The sequence below is a fragment of the Salvelinus alpinus genome, chromosome 11 (assembly GCF_045679555.1).
Source record: "Salvelinus alpinus chromosome 11, SLU_Salpinus.1, whole genome shotgun sequence".
NCBI lineage: Eukaryota > Metazoa > Chordata > Actinopteri > Salmoniformes > Salmonidae > Salvelinus > Salvelinus alpinus.
The window spans coordinates 10,318,277-10,341,693 of record NC_092096.1 but is presented as its reverse complement, the minus strand read 5'-3'; the positions used below and the strand labels follow the sequence as shown (position 1 = coordinate 10,341,693).

At 43.5% G+C, this 23,417-nt stretch overlaps 1 protein-coding gene across 2 annotated transcripts in view; it reads left to right on the top strand.

The window, feature by feature from the left end:
• Window positions 1-23,188, top strand: part of LOC139533570 (cullin-associated NEDD8-dissociated protein 1) — a 61,810-nt gene extending 38,622 nt beyond the window's left edge. For both annotated transcript variants that reach the window (XM_071331713.1, XM_071331712.1), the window contains exons 11-23: window positions 1,759-1,877; window positions 2,049-2,146; window positions 2,357-2,619; window positions 2,802-3,175; window positions 8,853-9,008; window positions 9,437-9,532; window positions 11,078-11,298; window positions 11,439-11,614; window positions 12,434-12,529; window positions 18,033-18,202; window positions 18,551-18,715; window positions 18,946-19,053; window positions 21,835-23,188. In XM_071331713.1, coding sequence (XP_071187814.1) covers window positions 1,759-1,877; window positions 2,049-2,146; window positions 2,357-2,619; window positions 2,802-3,175; window positions 8,853-9,008; window positions 9,437-9,532; window positions 11,078-11,298; window positions 11,439-11,614; window positions 12,434-12,529; window positions 18,033-18,202; window positions 18,551-18,715; window positions 18,946-19,053; window positions 21,835-22,059 — 2,267 coding nt within the window. In that variant the 3' untranslated portion in view covers window positions 22,060-23,188. The remainder of the gene's footprint in view (window positions 1-1,758; window positions 1,878-2,048; window positions 2,147-2,356; window positions 2,620-2,801; window positions 3,176-8,852; window positions 9,009-9,436; window positions 9,533-11,077; window positions 11,299-11,438; window positions 11,615-12,433; window positions 12,530-18,032; window positions 18,203-18,550; window positions 18,716-18,945; window positions 19,054-21,834) is intronic.
• The last annotated feature ends 229 nt before the right edge of the window (window positions 23,189-23,417 follow it).

The window sequence follows — 23,417 nt, the reverse complement described above, 5'->3', positions numbered from 1 at the left end:
CTGGAGGTCTCTCTCTCTCTCTCTGACGGAGGCTGACTGACTGACTCAGACTGTTTTTGGTTCTTATGAAACTATGACATTAAATGCCTTTCACATCTTAGTGGAATGAGAGTCATTGAGTTGACAGGAAATATGCTGAAGTAGAAAATGCGTTATTTGACCTAGTCAATGTGTTACCCTAGAGGAATAGATTGATATTTGACCTAGTCAACGTGTTACCCTAGAGGAATAGATTGGTATTTGTCCTAGTCAACGTGTTACCCTAGAGGAATAGATTGATATTTGACCTAGTCAACGTGTTACCCTAGAGGAATAGATTGGTATTTGTCCTAGTCAACGTGTTACCCTAGAGGAATAGATTGGTATTTGACCTAGTCAAAATGTTACCCTAGAGGAATAGATTGGTATTTGTCCTAGTCAACGTGTTACCCTAGAGGAATAGATTGGTATTTGACCTAGTCAAAATGTTACCCTAGAGGAATAGATTGGTATTTGTCCTAGTCAAAATGTTACCCTAGAGGAATAGATTGGTATTTGTCCTAGTCAACGTGTTACCCTAGAGGAATAGATTGGTATTTGTCCTAGTCAACGTGTTACCCTAGAGGAATAGATTGGTATTTGTCCTAGTCAACGTGTTACCCTAGAGGAATAGATTGGTATTTGTCCTAGTCAACGTGTTACCCTAGAGGAATAGATTGATATTTGACCTAGTCAAAATGTTACCCTAGAGGAATAGATGTTGGTAGTTTTGCATGTTGTTGTTGCAGGTTGCAGCCATAGTGTCTTCTTTCCCTTTAGACAAATACAAGTGATTTATTACGGCTTGTTCAGAGTTAAATGGCATACGTCGAAAGGCAACAGAGTAGATCTGAAATCTTGTTATTTCCTTTCTAAATGACCTTTGGGGAGAAACCAGTCTTTCTAGTTTCCCCAATATGCTCCTCCAAACTCCATTCTACAGTACCACTGCACTGCTTCAGTACCCCACCGCTCGTACAATGGGATTATTTAGGATAGATTACAATGAGAAGCTATCTGGTGATTTTGTGTTTTCTCCTTCCCTGAATGCACCAGGGGAGTGGAGGATCTGAAAGAGGCTGGTCATCAGCCTGTTGTATTGACTCTTACTGTAAACCTTCCTGTGGTCGTATTGACTCTTACTGTAAACCTTCCTGTGGTCGTATTGACTCTCACTGTAAACCTTCCTGTGGTCGTATTGACTCTTACTGTAAACCTTCTTGTGGTTGTATTGACTCTTACTGTAAACCATCCTGTGGTCGTATTGACTCTTACTGTAAACCGTCCTGTGGTCGTATTGACTCTTACTGTAAACCGTCCTGTGGTCGTATTGACTCTTACTGGAAACCGTCCTGTGGTCGTATTGACTCTTACTGGAAACCGTCCTGTGGTCGTATTGACTCTTACTGTAAACCTTCCTGTGGTCGTATTGACTCTTACTGTAAACCTTTTTATTTTTAGTAAAGAAGCTCTGTTTTCCTCATTTTATTTTCTGTTTCCTGAAACACGGTTCAGGTTTCTGACCTCAGCAGCACCGCTTCTCTCAGCTGTTGCTCTGCTTTCCTTTTAATATTCTAATTCGTTGGGCCGGTTTCCCAGACGCACATTCCACCCAGTCCTGGACTTTAAAAGCACTTTCAATTTAGGATCTAGTCTAGGAATAGACTTAATCTGTGTCTGGGAAAAGCTCCCTCAATGTTCATATTGACTAAACTAACCTAATCTCCTCTCTCCCAACAGGAATCATCTTCTCTCTCAACGACAAGTCCAGCTCGTCCAACCTGAAGATCGATGCCCTGTCCTGTCTGTATGTGGTCCTGTGTAACCACCAGCCCCAAGTCTTCCACCCACATGTCCAGGTCGGGTAATAGGACTGATGTTAATCATATCATGGATTATCAGTGCTCTTGAAATAGTCTCAGAACTCTCACTTGACTGGTCCATCCACCATTTTTTATTTATCTGTAAAATGTCTTGTCAATTCTGAAGTTGACACTTGAATAAACTTGTCTAACCTTTGACCTCCACAGGCCCTGGTGCCGCCCGTGGTGGCGTGTGTAGGAGACCCCTTCTATAAGATCACCTCTGAGGCCCTGCTGGTCAGCCAACAGCTGGTCAAGGTCATCAGGTAAGGTTATCTATTGTAATCCACGTGTATTGATGTGTTCTCTTGTTTAGTAGAATAACTACATGGTTTTAACAGAGGAATCTTAAGGTGAGTGCTGCTGTTTTTTTCATTCCGTCTGTACTGTTTTTTAAATAAATTCTGTTTTAATCTGCTGCAACCTCGTGGCCCAGTATGGGACAATGAAGCTTTTGTCAATGTGAAACCCCTCAGACCTCTGGACCAGCCGGAGAGGGACACCTTCGATGCTTCTCCCTACATCACGGACCTCTTCACCTGCACCATCAAACGCCTCAAGGCTGCCGACATCGACCAGGAAGTGAAAGAGAGGGCCATTTCCTGTATGGGTCAGATCATCTGTAACCTAGGAGACAGCCTGGGGGACGACCTCCCCGGGACGCTGCACATCTTCCTGGAGCGCCTAAAGAATGAGATCACCAGACTGACCACGGTCAAGGCCCTCACGCTCATCGCAGGTTGGGAGGGGATGATGTTGAGAAGTCCATACGGCGAATTTTCACAATCTGTTGATGAGGGCTGATTTTAATGGCTTAACAATTTGTTGTTTACTAATAAATCAGTTTCCCTGCTAGATAAGTGTGTGTGTGTGTGTGTGTGTGTATATACTTTTCATACTTGCTCTCATCCCTAATCACAGGCTCCACGCTGAAGATCGACCTTCGACCTATCCTTGACGAGGCAGTGCCCATCCTGGCGTCGTTCCTGCGTAAGAACCAGCGGGCGCTGAAGCTGAGCACCCTGGCCTCGCTGGACATCCTGGTGAAGAACTACAGCGACAGCGTGACTCCGGCCATGATCGACGCCGTGCTGGCCGAGCTGCCGCCACTGATCAGTGAGAGCGACATGCACGTGTCTCAGATGGTCATCAGCTTCCTGACCACCCTGGCCCGGGTCCACCCTCTCTCCCTGGCTAAGATCGGGGGGTCGTCCATCCTCTCGGAGCTCATCTCTCTGGTCAGGTCTCCTCTGCTGCAGGGAGGGGCCCTCAGTGCCATGCTAGAGTTCTTCCAGGTACGTATAGTTACCAGTTCCACTTTGAACAGAGAAGGGAATGCTATCTAAACGTCTAGGACAGCGGGGTGGTGAGTTCAATTGAGGTACTGTGTTGTAAAATAGTTTGAACCGCTTGTAAAATCAGGGCCTACTTTGTCCCTATAGAAGATCAGGTAGTTAGGGCCTACTTTGTCCCTATAGAAGATCAGGTACTTAGGGCCTACTTTGTCCCTATAGATGATCAGGTAGTTAGGTCCTACTTTGTCCCTAATAGATGATCAGGTCCTACTTTGTCCCTATAGATGATCAGGTAGTTAGGGCCTACTTTGTCCCTATAGATGATCAGGTAGTTAGGGCCTACTTTGTCCCTATAGATGATCAGGTAGTTAGGTCCTACTTTGTCCCTAATAGATGATCAGGTCCTACTTTGTCCCTATAGATGATCAGGTAGTTAGGGCCTACTTTGTCCCTATAGATGATCAGGTAGTTAGGGCCTACTTTGTCCCTATAGAAGATCAGGTAGTTAGGTCCTACTTTGTCCCTATAGATGATCAGGTAGTTAGGGCCTACTTTGTCCCTCATAGATGATCAGGGCCTACTTTGTCCCTCATAGATGATCAGGGCCTACTTTGTCCCTAATAGATGATCAGGTAGTTAGGGCCTACTTTGTCCCTATAGAAGATCAGGTAGTTAGGGCCTACTTTGTCCCTATAGATGATCAGGTAGTTAGGGCCTACTTTGTCCCTAATAGATGATCAAGGCCTACTTTGTCCCTAATAGATGATCAGGGCCTACTTTGTCCCTAATAGATGATCAGGTAGTTAGGGCCTACTTTGTCCCTAATAGATGATCAGGTAGTTAGGGCCTACTTTGTCCCTATAGATGATCAGGTAGTTAGGGCCTACTTTGTCCCTATAGAAGATCAGTTAGTTAGGGCCTACTTTGTCCCTATAGAAGATCAGGTAGTTAGGGCCTACTTTGTCCCTATAGAAGATCAGGTAGTTAGGGCCTACTTTGTCCCTATAGATGATCAGGTAGTTAGGGCCTACTTTGTCCCTAATAGATGATCAGGGCCTACTTTGTCCCTAATAGATGATCAGGGCCTACTTTGTCCCTAATAGATGATCAGGGCCTACTTTGTCCCTAATAGATGATCAGGGCCTACTTTGTCCCTAATAGATGATCAGGTAGTTAGGGCCTACTTTGTCCCTATAGAAGATCAGGTAGTTAGGGCCTACTTTGTCCCTAATAGATGAGCAGGTCCTACTTTGTCCCTAATAGATGATCAGGTAGTTAGGGCCTACTTTGTCCCTATAGATGATCAGGTAGTTAGGGCCTACTTTGTCCCTAATAGATGATCAGGTAGTTAGGGCCTACTTTGTCCCTAATAGATGATCAGGTAGTTAGGTCCTACTTTGCCCCTATAGATGATCAGGTAGTTAGGTCCCACTTTGTCCCTATAGAAGATCAGGTAGTTAGGGCCTACTTTGTCCCTATAGATGATCAGGTAGTTAGGTCCTACTTTGTCCCTATAGAAGATCAGGTAGTTAGGTCCTACTTTGTCCCTATAGAAGATCAGGTAGTTAGGGCCTACTTTGTCCCTATAGAAGATCAGGTAGTTAGGGCCTACTTTGTCCCTAATAGAAGATCAGGTAGTTAGGTCCTACTTTGTCCCTATAGATGATCAGGTAGTTAGGGCCTACTTTGTCCCTATAGATGATCAGGTAGTTAGGGCCTACTTTGTCCCTAATAGAAGATCAGGTAGTTAGGGCCTACCTTGTCCCTATAGATGATCAGGTAGTTAGGGCCTACTTTGTCCCTAATAGAAGATCAGGTAGTTAGGTCCTACTTTGTCCCTATAGATGATCAGGTAGTTAGGGCCTACTTTGTCCCTATAGATGATCAGGTAGTTAGGGCCTACTTTGTCCCTAATAGAAGATCAGGTAGTTAGGGCCTACTTTGTCCCTATAGATGATCAGGTAGTTAGGGCCTACTTTGTCCCTAATAGATGATCAGGTAGTTAGGGCCTACTTTGTCCCTATAGATGATCAGGTAGTTAGGGCCTACTTTGTCCCTAATAGGTGATCAGGTAGTTAGGGCCTACTTTGTCCCTATAGATGATCAGGTAGTTAGGGCCTACTTTGTCCCTAATAGATAATCAGGTAGTTAGGGCCTACTTTGTCCCTATAGATGATCAGGTAGTTAGGGCCTACTTTGTCCCTATAGATGATCAGGTAGTTAGGGCCTACTTTGTCCCTAATAGATGATCAGATAGTTAGGGCCTACTTTGTCCCTATAGATGATCAGGTAGTTAGGGCCTACTTTGTCCCTATAGATGATCAGGTAGTTAGGGCCTACTTTGTCCCTATAGAAGATCAGGTAGTTAGGGCCTACTTTGTCCCTATAGAAGATCAGGTACTTAGGGCCTACTTTGTCCCTATAGATGATCAGGTAGTTAGGGCCTACTTTTTCCCTATAGATGATCAGGTAGTTAGGTCCTACTTTGTCCCTAATAGATGATCAGGTCCTACTTTGTCCCTATAGATGATCAGGTAGTTAGGGCCTACTTTGTCCCTATAGATGATCAGGTAGTTAGGGCCTACTTTGTCCCTATAGAAGATCAGGTAGTTAGGTCCTACTTTGTCCCTATAGATGATCAGGTAGTTAGGTCCTACTTTGTCCCTAATAGATGATCAGGTCCTACTTTGTCCCTATAGATGATCAGGTAGTTAGGGCCTACTTTGTCCCTATAGATGATCAGGTAGTTAGGGCCTACTTTGTCCCTATAGAAGATCAGGTAGTTAGGTCCTACTTTGTCCCTATAGATGATCAGGTAGTTAGGGCCTACTTTGTCCCTCATAGATGATCAGGGCCTACTTTGTCCCTCATAGATGATCAGGGCCTACTTTGTCCCTAATAGATGATCAGGTAGTTAGGGCCTACTTTGTCCCTATAGAAGATCAGGTAGTTAGGGCCTACTTTGTCCCTAATAGATGATCAGGGCCTACTTTGTCCCTAATAGATGATCAGGGCCTACTTTGTCCCTAATAGATGATCAGGTAGTTAGGGCCTACTTTGTCCCTAATAGATGATCAGGTAGTTAGGGCCTACTTTGTCCCTATAGAAGATCAGGTAGTTAGGGCCTACTTTGTCCCTATAGATGATCAGGTAGTTAGGGCCTACTTTGTCCCTATAGAAGATCAGTTAGTTAGGGCCTACTTTGTCCCTATAGAAGATTAGGTAGTTAGGGCCTACTTTGTCCCTATAGAAGATCAGGTAGTTAGGGCCTACTTTGTCCCTATAGAAGATCAGGTAGTTAGGGCCTACTTTGTCCCTAATAGATGATCAGGGCCTACTTTGTCCCTAATAGATGATCAGGGCCTACTTTGTCCCTAATAGATGATCAGGGCCTACTTTGTCCCTAATAGATGATCAGGGCCTACTTTGTCCCTAATAGATGATCAGGGCCTACTTTGTCCCTAATAGATGATCAGGTAGTTAGGGCCTACTTTGTCCCTATAGAAGATCAGGTAGTTAGGGCCTACTTTGTCCCTAATAGATGAGCAGGTCCTACTTTGTCCCTAATAGATGATCAGGTAGTTAGGGCCTACTTTGTCCCTATAGATGATCAGGTAGTTAGGGCCTACTTTGTCCCTAATAGATGATCAGGTAGTTAGGGCCTACTTTGTCCCTAATAGATGATCAGGTAGTTAGGTCCTACTTTGCCCCTATAGATGATCAGGTAGTTAGGTCCCACTTTGTCCCTATAGAAGATCAGGTAGTTAGGGCCTACTTTGTCCCTATAGATGATCAGGTAGTTAGGTCCTACTTTGTCCCTATAGAAGATCAGGTAGTTAGGTCCTACTTTGTCCCTATAGAAGATCAGGTAGTTAGGGCCTACTTTGTCCCTATAGAAGATCAGGTAGTTAGGGCCTACTTTGTCCCTAATAGAAGATCAGGTAGTTAGGTCCTACTTTGTCCCTATAGATGATCAGGTAGTTAGGGCCTACTTTGTCCCTATAGATGATCAGGTAGTTAGGGCCTACTTTGTCCCTAATAGAAGATCAGGTAGTTAGGGCCTACTTTGTCCCTATAGATGATCAGGTAGTTAGGGCCTACTTTGTCCCTAATAGAAGATCAGGTAGTTAGGTCCTACTTTGTCCCTATAGATGATCAGGTAGTTAGGGCCTACTTTGTCCCTATAGATGATCAGGTAGTTAGGGCCTACTTTGTCCCTAATAGAAGATCAGGTAGTTAGGGCCTACTTTGTCCCTATAGATGATCAGGTAGTTAGGGCCTACTTTGTCCCTATAGATGATCAGGTAGTTAGGGCCTACTTTGTCCCTAATAGATGATCAGGTAGTTAGGGCCTACTTTGTCCCTATAGATGATCAGGTAGTTAGGGCCTACTTTGTCCCTAATAGGTGATCAGGTAGTTAGGGCCTACTTTGTCCCTATAGATGATCAGGTAGTTAGGGCCTACTTTGTCCCTAATAGATAATCAGGTAGTTAGGGCCTACTTTGTCCCTATAGATGATCAGGTAGTTAGGGCCTACTTTGTCCCTATAGATGATCAGGTAGTTAGGGCCTACTTTGTCCCTAATAGATGATCAGATAGTTAGGGCCTACTTTGTCCCTATAGATGATCAGATAGTTAGGGCCTACTTTGTCCCTATAGATGATCAGATAGTTAGGGCCTACTTTGTCCCTAATAGATAATCAGGTAGTTAGGGCCTACTTTGTCCCTATAGAAGATCAGGTAGTTAGGGCCTACTTTGTCCCTATAGATGATCAGGTAGTTAGGGCCTACTTTGTCCCTATAGATGATCAGATAGTTAGGGCCTACTTTGTCCCTAATAGATGATCCGATAGTTAGGGCCTACTTTGTCCCTAATAGATGATCAGATAGTTAGGGCCTACTTTGTCCCTATAGATGATCAGATAGTTAGGGCCTACTTTGTCCCTATAGATGATCAGGTAGTTAGGGCCTACTTTGTCCCTAATAGATAATCAGGTAGTTAGGGCCTACTTTGTCCCTATAGAAGATCAGGTAGTTAGGGCCTACTTTGTCCCTATAGATGATCAGGTAGTTAGGGCCTACTTTGTCCCTATAGATGATCAGGTAGTTAGGGCCTACTTTGTCCCTATAGATGATCAGATAGTTAGGGCCTACTTTGTCCCTAATAGATGATCAGATAGTTCGGGCCTACTTTGTCCCTATAGATGATCAGGTAGTTAGGGCCTACTTTGTCCCTATAGATGATCAGGTAGTTAGGGCCTACTTTGTCCCTATAGATGATCAGGTAGTTAGGGCCTACTTTGTCCCTAATAGATGATCAGATAGTTAGGGCCTACTTTGTCCCTATAGATGATCAGGTAGTTATTGTGTCCTCTCCCAGGCTCTGGTGGGTACAGGGACATCCTCTCTGTGTTAGGGTTGTATTAAAAGCTGTATTATTGTGTCCTCTCCCAGGCTCTGGTGGGTACAGGGACATCCTCTCTGGGTTAGGGTTGTATTAAAAGCTGTATTATTGTGTCCTCTCCCAGGCTCTGGTGGGTACAGGGACATCCTCTCTGTGTTAGGGTTGTATTAAAAGCTGTATTATTGTGTCCTCTCCCAGGCTCTGGTGGGTACAGGGACATCCTCTCTGGGTTAGGGTTGTATTAAAAGCTGTATTATTGTGTCCTCTCCCAGGCTCTGGTGGGTACAGGGACATCCTCCCTGAGTTACATGGACCTGCTCCGTATGCTGACCGGTCCAGTCTACGCCCAGAGTGCTGCGCTGACACACAAACAGTCCTACTACTCTATCGCTAAATGTGTGGCCGCCCTGACCCGCGCCTGTCCTGATGTGGGTTCACTGTTCTACTGACCTTTAGACATTCTTCCTGTGTTATGTTTGTGTTCATGTTCTCCTGGAGGACTTTCAGACCTCCTTCCTGTGTTCTGTTCTCCCGGAGGACTTTTAGACCTCCTTCCTGTGTTCTGTTCTCCTGGAGGACTTTTAGACCTCCTTCCTGTGTTCTGTTCTCCTGGAGGACTTTCAGACCTCCTTCCTGTGTTCTGTTCTCCTGGAGGACTTTTAGACCTTTTTTGTTTTGCGGTGTTTTTCAATCTCAGATTTTTGGTTTGATTATTTCCTCTTGTTTTTGTTTATTTTGTTTGTTCATTATCTTAACACAATGTTTAATAATGTTGTATGATCACTAGGGTGGGGTGCCCTAAAGGCTTTTTCCATATTTAATGCATTTTAAATCAAGTTTGATTTGTATTTTGTAGGAGGGTCCTGCCGTGGTAGGCCAGTTCATCCAGGATGTGAAGAACTCTCGTTCGACAGACTCCATCAGGCTGCTGGCCCTGCTGTCACTGGGAGAGGTGAGTCACGCTTTTAAATACAACTATTCACGTAAACAAAAGGTGTGTGTGCATGTCCAAGTCATTTTATAGTTGTGGGCCTCCCGAGTGGCGCGGTGATCTAAGTAGCTGTGTCACTAGAGATTCTGGGTTCGAGTCCAGGCTCTGTCGCAGTCGGACGCGACCGGGAGACCCATGGGGGACGGCGCACAATTGGCCCAGGGTCGTCCGGGTTAGGGGAGGGTTTGGCCGGCAGGGATGTCCTTGTCCCATCGCGCTCTAGTGAGTCCTGTGGCGGGCCGGGAGCAGTGCACGCTGACACGGTCGCCAGGTGTACGGCGTTTTCTCTGACACATTGGTGCGGCTGGCTTCCGGGTTAAGTGGGCATTGTGTCAAGAAGCAGCTTGGTTGGGTCGTGTTTCAGAGGACGCATGGCTCTTGACCTTTACCCCTCCCAAGTCCGTACGGGAGTTGCAGCGATGAGACAAGACTGGAACTACCAATTGGATACCATGAAATTGGGGAGAAAAAGGGGTACAACATTTTTAATTTTACTGCTGCTGGTAGTGGGACTAATAGTGGTTTTGATGGTAGTGGGACTAATAGTGGTTTTGATGGTAGTGGGACTAATAGTGGTGTTGATGGTAGTGGGACTAATAGTGGTGTTGATGGTAGAGGGACTAATAGTGGTGTTGATGGTAGAGGGACTAATAGTGGTGTTGATGGTAGAGGGACTAATAGTGGTGTTGATGGTAGAGGGACTAATAGTGGTGTTGATGGTAGAGGGACTAATAGTGGTGTTGATGGTAGAGGGACTAATAGTGGTGTTGATGGTAGAGGGACTAATAGTGGTGTTGATGGTAGAGGGACTAATAGTGGTGTTGATGGTAGAGGGACTAATAGTGGTGTTGATGGTAGAGGGACTAATAGTGGTGTTGATGGTAGAGGGACTAATAGTGGTGTTGATGGTAGAGGGACTAATAGTGGTGTTGATGGTAGAGGGACTAATAGTGGTGTTGATGGTAGAGGGACTAATAGTGGTGTTGATGGTAGAGGGACTAATAGTGGTGTTGATGGTAGAGGGACTAATAGTGGTGTTGATGGTAGAGGGACTAATAGTGGTGTTGATGGTAGAGGGACTAATAGTGGTGTTGATGGTAGAGGGACTAATAGTGGTGTTGATGGTAGAGGGACTAATAGTGGTGTTGATGGTAGAGGGACTAATAGTGGTGTTGATGGTAGAGGGACTAATAGTGGTGTTGATGGTAGAGGGACTAATAGTGGTGTTGATGGTAGAGGGACTAATAGTGGTGTTGATGGTAGAGGGACTAATAGTGGTGTTGATGGTAGAGGGACTAATAGTGGTGTTGATGGTAGAGGGACTAATAGTGGTGTTGATGGTAGAGGGACTAATAGTGGTGTTGATGGTAGAGGGACTAATAGTGGTGTTGATGGTAGAGGGACTAATAGTGGTGTTGATGGTAGAGGGACTAATAGTGGTTTTTAACTGTAGTAGGCTGGTATCAGATGTAGTGACTAGAATCATTCATAATATCTCTGTGGTAGGTGGGACACCACGTAGACCTGAGCGGCCAACCAGAGCTCAAGACGGTCATCCTGGACGCCTTCTCATCCTCCTCTGAAGAGGTGAAGTCTGCCGCATCGTACGCCCTAGGATCCATCGCCGTTGGCAACCTGCCGGAATACCTGCCCTTCGTCCTGGGGGAGATCTCAGGACAGCCCAAGAGGCAGTATCTGCTGCTACACTCGCTCAAAGAGATCATCAGGTAGGATAGTCCAGCGGTTAGAGAGAATGGAACCCAAAAGGTTGCTGGTTCAAGTCCCGGGTCGGATGACTGAACTGGCTAATTGCGGGTTGCTGTTTTTCACCTTTGTAACCAAATTGTATCTGTTCTGTTCTCTCCAGCTCGGCGTCCGTGACGGGTCTAAAACCTTACGTAGAGGGTGTATGGACCCTGCTGTTGAAGCACTGTGAGTGTGCAGAGGAGGGCACCAGGAACGTGGTAGCAGAATGTCTGGGGAAACTCACCCTCATAGACCCAGAAACCCTGCTGCCCAGGCTGAAAGGATACCTGCTCTCAGGTGGGGAACAGGAACACCCTGCGGGTTTTCATTGGCACGTTTTGAGTGGCAAGACTTGATTTAAATGATATAAATACAGTTGGTTCATTGTGCATGATATGAATCATTCACGTAAAGAAATATGACCTGAGTATTAATTTACTCTGCTATTGAAGCTATGTCATGTGAAATATGACCTGGGTATTAATTTACTCTGCTATTGAAGGTATGTCATGTGAAATATGACCTGAGTATTAATTTACTCTGCTATTGACAGTTGGTTCATTGTGCATGATATGAATCATTCACGTAAAGAAATATGACCTGAGTATTAATTTACTCTGCTATTGAAGCTATGTCATGTGAAATATGACCTGGGTATTAATTTACTCTGCTATTGAAGGTATGTCATGTGAAATATGACCTGAGTATTAATTTACTCTGCTATTGAAGGTATGTGATGTGAAATATGACCTGGGTATTAATTTACTCTGCTATTGAAGGTATGTCATGTGAAATATGACCTGGGTATTAATTTACTCTGCTATTGAAGGTATGTCATGTGAAATATGACCTGGGTATTAATTTACTCTACTATTGAAGGTATGTCATGTGAAATATCACCTGGGTATTAATTTACTCTGCTATTGAAGGTATGTGATGTGAAATATGACCTGGGTATTAATTTACTCTACTATTGAAGGTATGTGATGTGAAATATGACCTGGGTATTAATTTACTCTGCTATTGAAGTTATGTGATGTGAAATATGACCTGGGTATTAATTTACTCTACTATTGCAGGTATGTGATGTGAAATATGAATGTTTTCTGTCTCCAGGATCATCTTACGCCAGAAGCTCAGTCGTGACAGCAGTGAAGTTCACCATCTCAGACCACCCACAGACAATAGACCCTCTCCTGAAAAACTGCATAGGTTTGTCTTATCTATACTATTTAATCTTTCCTTAGCTATCTACTGCTAACCTAACCTCTTTGTGACTAATGCTATGGTATCTATATATGTGAATGTGTTTACTGAGACAGGCAGACTGGTATCTATATGTGAATGTTTTTACTGAGACAGGCAGACTGGTATGGTATCTATATGTGAATGTGTTTACTGAGACAGGCAGACTGGTATCTATATGTGAATGTTTTTACTGAGACAGGCAGACTGGTATGGTATCTATATGTGAATGTTTTTACTGAGGCAGGCAGACTGGTATCTATATGTGAATGTTTTTACTGAGACAGGCAGACTGGTATGGTATCTATATGTGAATGTGTTTACTGAGACAGGCAGACTGGTATCTATATGTGAATGTTTTTACTGAGACAGGCAGACTGGTATGGTATCTATATGTGAATGTTTTTACTGAGGCAGGCAGACTGGTATCTATATGTGAATGTTTTTACTGAGACAGGCAGACTGGTATGGTATATATATGTGAATGTTTTTACTGAGACAGGCAGACTGGTATCTATATGTGAATGTTTTTACTGAGACAGGCAGACTGGTATCTATATGTGAATGTTTTTACTGGGACAGGCAGACTGGTATCTATATGTGAATGTTTTTACTGAGACAGGCAGACTGGTATCTATATGTGAATGTTTTTACTGAGACAGGCAGACTGGTATCTATATGTGAATGTTTTTACTGAGACAGGCAGACTGGTATCTATATGTGAATGTTTTTACTGAGACAGGCAGACTGGTATCTATATGTGAATGTTTTTACTGAGACAGGCAGACTGGTATCTATATGTGAATGTTTTTACTGGGACAGGCAGACTGGTATCTATATGTGAATGTTTTTACTGAGACAGGCAGACTGGTATGGTATCTATATGTGAATGTTTTTACTGAGGCAGGCAGACTGGTATCTATATGTGAATGTTTTTACTGAGACAGGCAGACTGGTATCTATATGTGAATGTTTTTACTGAGACAGGCAGACTGGTATCTATATGTGAATGTTTTTACTGAGACAGGCAGACTGGTATCTATATGTGAATGTTTTTACTGAGACAGGCAGACTGGTATCTATATGTGAATGTTTTTACTGAGACAGGCAGACTGGTATCTATATGTGAATGTTTTTACTGAGACAGGCAGACTGGTATGGTATCTATATGTGAATGTTTTTACTGAGACAGGCAGACTGGTATGGTATCTATATGTGAATGTTTTTACTGAGACAGGCAGACTGGTATGGTATCTATATATGTGAATGTTTTTACTGAGACAGGCAGACTGGTATCTATATGTGAATGTTTTTACTGAGACAGGCAGACTGGTATGGTATCTATATGTGAATGTTTTTACTGAGACAGGCAGACTGGTATCTATATGTGAATGTTTTTACTGAGACAGGCAGACTGGTATGGTATCTATATATGTGAATGTTTTTACTGAGACAGGCAGACTGGTATGGTATCTATATATGTGAATGTTTTTACTGAGACAGGCAGACTGGTATCTATATGTGAATGTTTTTACTGAGACAGGCAGACTGGTATCTATATGTGAATGTTTTTACTGAGACAGGCAGACTGGTATCTATATGTGAATGTTTTTACTGAGACAGGCAGACTGGTATCTATATATGAATGTTTTTACTGAGACAGGCAGACTGGTATGGTATCTATATGTGAATGTTTTTACTGAGACAGGCAGACTGGTATGGTATCTATATGTGAATGTTTTTACTGAGACAGGCAGACTGGTATGGTATCTATATATGTGAATGTTTTTACTGAGACAGGCAGACTGGTATCTATATGTGAATGTTTTTACTGAGACAGGCAGACTGGTATGGTATCTATATGTGAATGTTTTTACTGAGACAGGCAGACTGGTATCTATATGTGAATGTTTTTACTGAGACAGGCAGACTGGTATCTATATGTGAATGTTTTTACTGAGACAGGCAGACTGGTATCTATATGTGAATGTTTTTACTGAGACAGGCAGACTGGTATGGTATCTATGTGAATGTGTTTACTGAGACAGGCAGACTGGTATCTATATGTGAATGTTTTTACTGAGACAGGCAGACTGGTATCTATATGTGAATGTTTTTACTGAGACAGGCAGACTGGTATCTATATGTGAATGTTTTTACTGAGACAGGCAGACTGGTATCTATATGTGAATGTTTTTACTGAGACAGGCAGACTGGTATCTATATGTGAATGTTTTTACTGAGACAGGCAGACTGGTATCTATATATATGAATGTTTTTACTGAGACAGGCAGACTGGTATCTATATGTGAATGTTTTTTCTGAGACAGGCAGACTGGTATCTATATGTGAATGTTTTTACTGAGACAGGCAGACTGGTATCTATATGTGAATGTTTTTACTGAGACAGGCAGACTGGTATGGTATCTATATGTGAATGTTTTTACTGAGACAGGCAGACTGGTATCTATATGTGAATGTTTTTACTGAGGCAGGCAGACTGGTATCTATATATCTGAAGGTTTTTACTGAGACAGGCAGACTGGTATCTATATGTGAATGTTTTTACTGAGACAGGCAGACTGGTATCTATATGTGAATGTTTTTACTGAGACAGGCAGACTGGTATCTATATGTGAATGTTTTTACTGAGACAGGCAGACTGGTATGGTGTCTATATGTGAATGTTTTTACTGAGACAGGCAGACTGGTATCTATATGTGAATGTTTTTACTGAGACAGGCAGACTGGTATGGTGTCTATATGTGAATGTTTTTACTGAGACAGGCAGACTGGTATCTATATGTGAATGTTTTTACTGAGACAGGCAGACTGGTATCTATATGTGAATGTTTTTACTGAGACAGGCAGACTGGTATGGTGTCTATATGTGAATGTTTTTACTGAGACAGGCAGACTGGTATCTATATATATGAATGTTTTTACTGAGACAGGCAGACTGGTATCTATATATATGAATGTTTTTACTGAGACAGGCAGACTGGTATCTATATATATGAATGTTTTTACTGAGACAGGCAGACTGGTATCTATATGTGAATGTTTTTACTGAGGCAGGCAGACTGGTATCTATATGTGAATGTTTTTACTGAGACAGGCAGACTGGTATCTATATGTGAATGTTTTTACTGAGACAGGCAGACTGGTATCTATATGTGAATGTTTTTACTGAGACAGGCAGACTGGTATCTATATGTGAATGTTTTTACTGAGACAGGCAGACTGGTATCTATATGTGAATGTTTTTACTGAGACAGGCAGACTGGTATCTATATGTGAATGTTTTTACTGAGACAGGCAGACTGGTATCTATATGTGAATGTTTTTACTGAGACAGGCAGACTGGTATCTATATGTGAATGTGTTTACTGAGACAGGCAGACTGGTATCTATATATGTGAATGTTTTTACTGAGACAGGCAGACTGGTATCTATATGTGAATGTTTTTACTGAGACAGGCAGACTGGTATCTATATGTGAATGTTTTTACTGAGACAGGCAGACTGGTATCTATATATGTGAATGTTTTTTCTGAGACAGGCAGACTGGTATCTAATGACAAACTGACCCTAGTCCCCAGCACAGACTTTCACAGCATAAATACAGTACATTCAGAAAGTATTCAGACCCCTTGACTTTCTCCGCATTTTGTTACGTTTCAGCCTTATTCTAAAATTGATAAAATTTGTTTTTTCCCCATAATACCCCATAATGACAAAGCAAAAACAGGTTTTTAGACATTTTTACAAATTTATAAAAAATAAAAACCGGAAATATCACATTTACATAAATATTCAGACCCTTTACTCTGTACTTTGTTGAAGCACCTTTGGCAGCGATTACAGCCTCAAGTCTTTTTGGGTATGACTCTACAAGCTTGGCACACCTGTATTTGGGGAGTTTCTCCCATTCTTCTCTGCAGATCCTCTCAAGCTCTGTCAGGTTGGATGGGGAGCGTCGCTGCACAGCTATTTTCAGGTCTCTCCAGAGATGTTCGATCGGGTTCAAGTCCGGGTTCTGGCTGGGTCACTCCTTGGTCACATTCAGAGACTTGTCCCGAAGCCACTTCTGCGTTGTCTTGGCTGTGTGCTTAGGGTCATTGTCCTGTTGGTAGGTGAACCTTCGCCCCAGTCTGAGGTCCTGAGCACTCTGAAGCAGGTTTTTTCATCAAGGATCTCGCTGTACTTTGCGCCGTTCATCTTTCCCTTGATCATGACTGGTCTCCCAGTCCCTGCCACTGGAAAAACATCCCCACAGCATGATGCTGCCCACCACAATGCTTCACTGTAGGGATGGTGCCAGGTTTCCTCCAGATGTGACGCTTGGCATTCAGGCCAAAGAGTTCAATCTTGGTTTCATCAGACCAGAGAATCTTGTTTATCGTAGTCTGAGTCCTTTAGGTGCCTTTTGGCAAACTCCAAGCGGCCTGTCATGTGCCTTTTACTGAGGAGTAGTTTCCGTCTGGCCTCTTTACCATAAAGGCCTGATTGGGGGAGTGCTGCAGAGATGGTTGTCCTTCTGGAAAGTTCTCCCATCTCCACAGAGGAACTCTGGCGCTCTGTCAGAGTGACCATCAGGTTCTTGATCACCTCCCTGACCAAGGCCCTTCTCCCCTGATTGCTCAGTTGGGCTGGGCGGCCAGCTCCAGGAAGAGTCTTAGTGGTTCCAAACTTCTTCCATTTCAGAATGATGGAGAATGCTGCAGAAATGGTACCCTTCCCCAGATCTGTGCCTCGACACTCCTGTCTCAGAGCTCTACGCACAATTCCTTCGACCTCATGGCTTGGTTTTTTCTCTGACATACACTATCAAATGTTGGACCTTATATAGACAGGTGTGTGCCTTTCCAAATCATGTCCAATCAATTGAATTGACCACAGGTGGACTCCAATCAAGTTGTAGAAACATCTCAAGGATGATAAATGGAAACAGGATGTACCTGAGCTCAATTTTGAGTCTTATAGCAAAGGGTCTGAATACTTATGTAAAATAAGGTATTTCTGTTTTTTTATTTGTAATAAATTAGCCCAAAATTTGTAAACCTGTTTTCGCTTTGTCATTATGTGGTATTGTGATGTCATTATGGGGTATTGTGATGTCATTATGTGGTATTGTGATGTCATTATGGGGTATTGTGATGTCATTATGGGGTATTGTGATGTCATTATGGGGTATTGTGTGTAGATTGATAAGGGGGGAAATAATTTCATCCGTTTTAGAATAAGGCTGTAACGTAACAAAATGTGGAACAAAGGAAGGGGTCTGAATACTTTGATTATTCACTGTACTGGAGACTGAGACTGATGTTTTTACTGAGACAGACTGAGGATATATAGACTAGATATATATACACGTCTATAGACTAGAGCTTTTCATAAGACTTGTCATACATTGATGTTAATTGTATATGTGAAAGGTTCATAATGACTGTGTTGTTCTGTATTCCAGGTGACTTCTTGAAGACGTTGGAGGACCCGGACCTGAACGTGCGGCGGGTTGCCCTGGTAACCTTCAACTCGGCGGCCCACAATAAGCCCTCTCTCATCAGAGACTTACTGGATACGGTCCTGCCACACCTCTACAACGAGACCAAAGTCCGCAAGGAACTGATCAGAGAGGTACAGGATGAACCAAGCTGATTCTCCTTTTCTGCTTCAGTGTTCACACCTTCTGTCATTCTTCATCTACTCTTCCCTTGTTTTCTTTTATCCCTAGGTTGACATGGCTTTCATTGGTGCCCAACCTCCTTTTTCCTGCTTCCTACCTTCCTTCCTTTGTCTGTTATCATTCTTTCATTCACTCACATCTTCCTTTCTTGTTTTTTTTAAAGGTTTTAAGTTTTAATCGACAAAGTATTTACTTGCAATTCTTGTCCTCTGTCGTCGTTCTACCTCCATTTTTAGTTGAGTGTCTTTAGATAAGAGGGTCGTCTAAATGACGTCAGTGTTTTGTCTTCTCCCCCCCAGGTTGAGATGGGTCCCTTTAAACACACAGTGGATGATGGTCTGGACATACGGAAGGCAGCGTTTGAGTGCATGTACACACTGCTGGACAGCTGTCTAGACAGACTAGACATCTTTGAGTTCCTCAACCACGTAGAAGACGGACTCAAGGACCATTACGACATCAAGGTATCCTGAACAGCTTCCTGACAGGACTCCGTTATAGGACCATTGTTGTCCTACTCATGAATATGAACAATACCCTGCCTGGAGAGAGAGAGTCTGTATGTAGATCAGACAACAGGAGAGAGAGAGGTAGTCTGTATGATTTAAAGGCCAGACTGTATAAAGGTCTGTATTGAGGAGGAGTGTTGGTTTATGGAGCTGGAGGATAATGGGCATGTTGTTTATCTGATCAGATGCTGACGTTCCTGATGCTGGCTAGACTCTCCACTCTGTGTCCCAGTGCTGTGCTACAGAGGCTGGACAGGCTGGTTGAGCCACTACGTGCCACCTGCACCACCAAGGTGAGACCAGACACACTGTCCCCGGTACAGTACCATTCACAGAGACCAGACACACTGTCCCCGGTACAGTACCATTCACAGAGACCAGACACACTGTCCCTGGTACAGTACCATTCACAGAGACCAGACACACTGTCCCTGGTACAGTACCATTCACAGAGACCAGACACACTGTCCCTGGTACAGTACCATTCACAGAGACCAGACACGCTGTCCCTGGTATAGTACCATTCACAGAGACCAGACACACTGTCCCTGGTACAGTACCATTCACAGAGACCAGACACACTGTCCCCGGTACAGTACCATTCACAGAGACCAGACACACTGTCCCCGGTACAGTACCATTCACAGAGACCAGACACACTGTCCCCGGTAGAGTACCATTCACAGAGACCAGACACACTGTCCCCGGTAGAGTACCATTCACAGAGACCAGACACACTGTCCCCGGTATAGTACCATTCACAGAGACCAGACACACTGTCCCCGGTACAGTACCATTCACAGAGACCAGACACACTGTCCCTGGTACAGTACCATTCACAGAGACCAGACACACTGTCCCTGGTACAGTACCATTCACAGAGACCAGACACACTGTCCCCGGTACAGTACCATTCACAGAGACCAGACACACTGTCCCCGGTACAGTACCATTCACAGAGACCAGACACACTGTCCCCGGTAGAGTACCATTCACAGAGACCAGACACACTGTCCCCGGTAGAGTACCATTCACAGAGACCAGACACACTGTCCCCGGTATAGTACCATTCACAGAGACCAGACACACTGTCCCTGGTACAGTACCATTCACAGAGACCAGACACACTGTCCCTGGTACAGTACCATTCACAGAGACCAGACACGCTGTCCCTGGTATAGTACCATTCACAGAGACCAGACACACTGTCCCTGGTAGAGTACCATTCACAGAGACCAGACACACTGTCCCTGGTACAGTACCATTCACAGAGACCAGACACACTGTCCCTGGTATAGTACCATTCACAGAGACCAGACACACTGTCCCCGGTATAGTACCATTCACAGAGACCAGACACACTGTCCCTGGTACAGTACCATTCACAGAGACCAGACACGCTGTCCCTGGTATAGTACCATTCACAGAGACCAGACACACTGTCCCTGGTAGAGTACCATTCACAGAGACCAGACACACTGTCCCTGGTACAGTACCATTCACAGAGACCAGACACACTGTCCCTGGTAGAGTACCATTCACAGAGACCAGACACACTGTCCCTGGTACAGTACCATTCACAGAGACCAGACACACTGTCCCTGGTATAGTACCATTCACAGAGACCAGACACACTGTCCCCGGTATAGTACCATTCACAGAGACCAGACATCCCATGCAGAATGGCTTTTTCAATATTTAACCTGTTAGGGATCCCTTCACCCCCATTCCCGCTCGAATCCCGTTAACGGGATTGATTTGACAACATTCAGTGAAATTGCAGCGCGCTAAATTCAAAAACAGAAATACTCATAATACAAATTCACAAAACATACATGTGTAACACATCAAAATAAAGCTTAACTTCTTGTTAATCCAGCCTCAGTGTCCGATTTCAAAAAGGCTTTACGGCGAAAGCAAACCATGCGATTATCTGAGGACAGCGTCCAGCACACAAATGCATAACAAATCATTTTCAACGAGCCAGGTGCGACACAAAAGTCAGAAATAACGATATAATTCATGCCTTACCTTTGAAGATCTTCTTCTGTTGGCACTCCAATATGTCCCATAAACATCACAAATGGTCCTTTTGTTTGATAAATTCCTTCTTTATATCCCCAAAAGGTCCCTTTATTTGGCGCGTTTGATTCAGAAAATACACCGGTTCCAACTCGCCCAACATGACTACAAAGTATCTAATAAATTACCTGTAAACTTGGTCCAAACATTTCAAACAACGTTCCCAATCCAAATTTAAGTATCGTAAAACGTAAATAATCGATAAAATTTAAGACGGGATAAACTGTGTTCAATACCGGACGAAAACAAAGTGAAGCACGTTCCAGGTCGTACGAACCAAAACATTAGTGCACCTGGAGAGACGCATGGAATTAACAGGGCTACTTCTTAATTTCCTAAAAGAACAACATCAACCAATTTCACAAGTCTGTTGACATCTAGTGGGAGTCATAGGAACTGCAAGCATATTTCTATCAAAAAGAGCTTACCATAGAAAACGAATGGAAAACAGATTGACCGTAAAAATAAAAAAAATCCCTGGATGGATTGTGCTCGGGGTTTCGCCTGCCAAATCAGTTCTGTTATACTCAGACATTATTCAAACAGTTTTAGAAACTCAAGAGAAACTTGAGTGAAAGAGAAACTCAAGTTTTCTATCCAAATCTACTAATAATATGCATATCTTAGCTTCTGGGCCTGAGTAGCAGGCAGTTTACTTTGGGCACCTCATTCATCCGAACGTGAAAATACTGCCCCCTATCCCTAAGAAGTTTTAATGACTGATTTTGTCTGAAGTTTATTTACCATGGAAATGTACGTCTGACTATCAATGGCCTCCTTTTGTTTTCACTGGGTGGCGTGTTAGAGTCCCATCTCTCTCCAACAACCACCTACATACAGTATGTCAACCCCTCTCTCTCTCTCTCCAACCACCTACAGTATGTCAACCCCTCTCTCTCCAACAACCACCTACATACAGTATAGCAACCCCTCTCCCTCTCTCTCTCTCCAATAACCACCTACAGTATATCAACCCCTCTCTCTCTCCCCAGGTGAAGGCCAACTCAGTGAAGCAGGAGTTTGAGAAGCAGGATGAGTTGAAGCGTTCAGCCATGCGGGCGGTGGTCGCCCTCCTCACCATCCCCGAGGCAGAGAAGAGTCCCCTGATGAGCGAGTTCCAGTCCCAGATCTCCTCCAACCCCGAGCTGGCGGCCATCTTTGAAAGCATCCAGAGGGACTCGTCCTCCGCTAACATGGAGTCCATGGACACCAGTTAAACTATGACTTTCCCACAATTCCCCTCTTCTTCTTTTCATTCCCTAAAACATGATGCCGCAACAACAAAAAATACCTGGGGGGACCCTTTTATCAATCGTTCCATGATGCATTGCACTGAATCAGCAACAGTTATAGGAGAAAATAAAAATATTTGAACTTTAAAACACAAAAAAAATGTAAAATGTAAAAAAAAAAAATACAAGTAAAAAAAAAAAAAAAAGGTTCTCTTTAAAGCTTTTAAGCTCATCACCACATTTCTCATTTAATTTTTTCTTAAAAAAAACAACAAAATAAATCCGTTTATGGTTTGTTCCATCGTTCCTTTTTTTTTTTTTTTTTTTGGGGTTGTGTTTTCTAATAATTCCTGAGTTCCACAGGTTCCTCCATGCAGATTTTGGATGCTGCTGCAGAGGGACTGTTTATGCTGAGATGATGACCTTATGAACTGACTTAAATGGAAACGGACTGACTGCTTACAGCTCAACTCTACGAACGATGGGATATATATATATATGTATACATACACACTGCTCCTAACATACAAGACAGGAGACATGACTAACACGGGATCTACAGGGGTTAAATCAATAAAATTATAGCAGATTGAGTTTTATGGTTTCCGGACCATCACTTTGAGTTTTTGTTACCATGTTTCTTACCAGATCAGATTGGGTTGAATTGAAATGGGGGAGGGTTTATTTTTTTTGTTTTTTGTAAGAATTGAATGTCCATCTCTGTTATTATCGTTTTTGTCTTTGTCTTGTTGGTGGGGGGGGGGGGGGGGGTTCACACAATCAGAAGAGGTGATGTTTAAAACTGTTCAGAAGTCTTCTATTAAAGAGGTGTGAGAGACATCGTCAGGACAGGGAGTTCTGTTGAATAAGGGGATAGAATATTTAGAATATTTTCGCCCTCATTTTAATTTGTACATGTCTCTTGCATCGACGAGTGGTCGTGTGCAGAGGGTATTTGACCTTCTGACTCCCATTAGCATGTTCTAAACAGCCCAATAAGGGAACGGACGTGTCTTCTACAAGGCAGCGCGTTACCATGGTGAAAGACCAGCATTAGGAACAGACATCTGGATATGGACAGAAGTACATTTTGTGAATAAAAGCGTGAACTGATTTTCTTGCCTCAGATCCAGGATCATCAAGTTGTATGTGTCACATGCGCCCTAATACAACGGTGTAGACCTTACAGTGAAATGCTGACCTCGTGTTATCTATTCCTTGGTATAGAGTCTCTACCCTCAGCTGATGTAGAGAGATGTTAAAACTGCAAACAGCCAATGGTAAAAATTGGGGGGGGGGGAGCAGTGTACCCAGAGCTGATGTTACTGCTCCGTTCCATATCC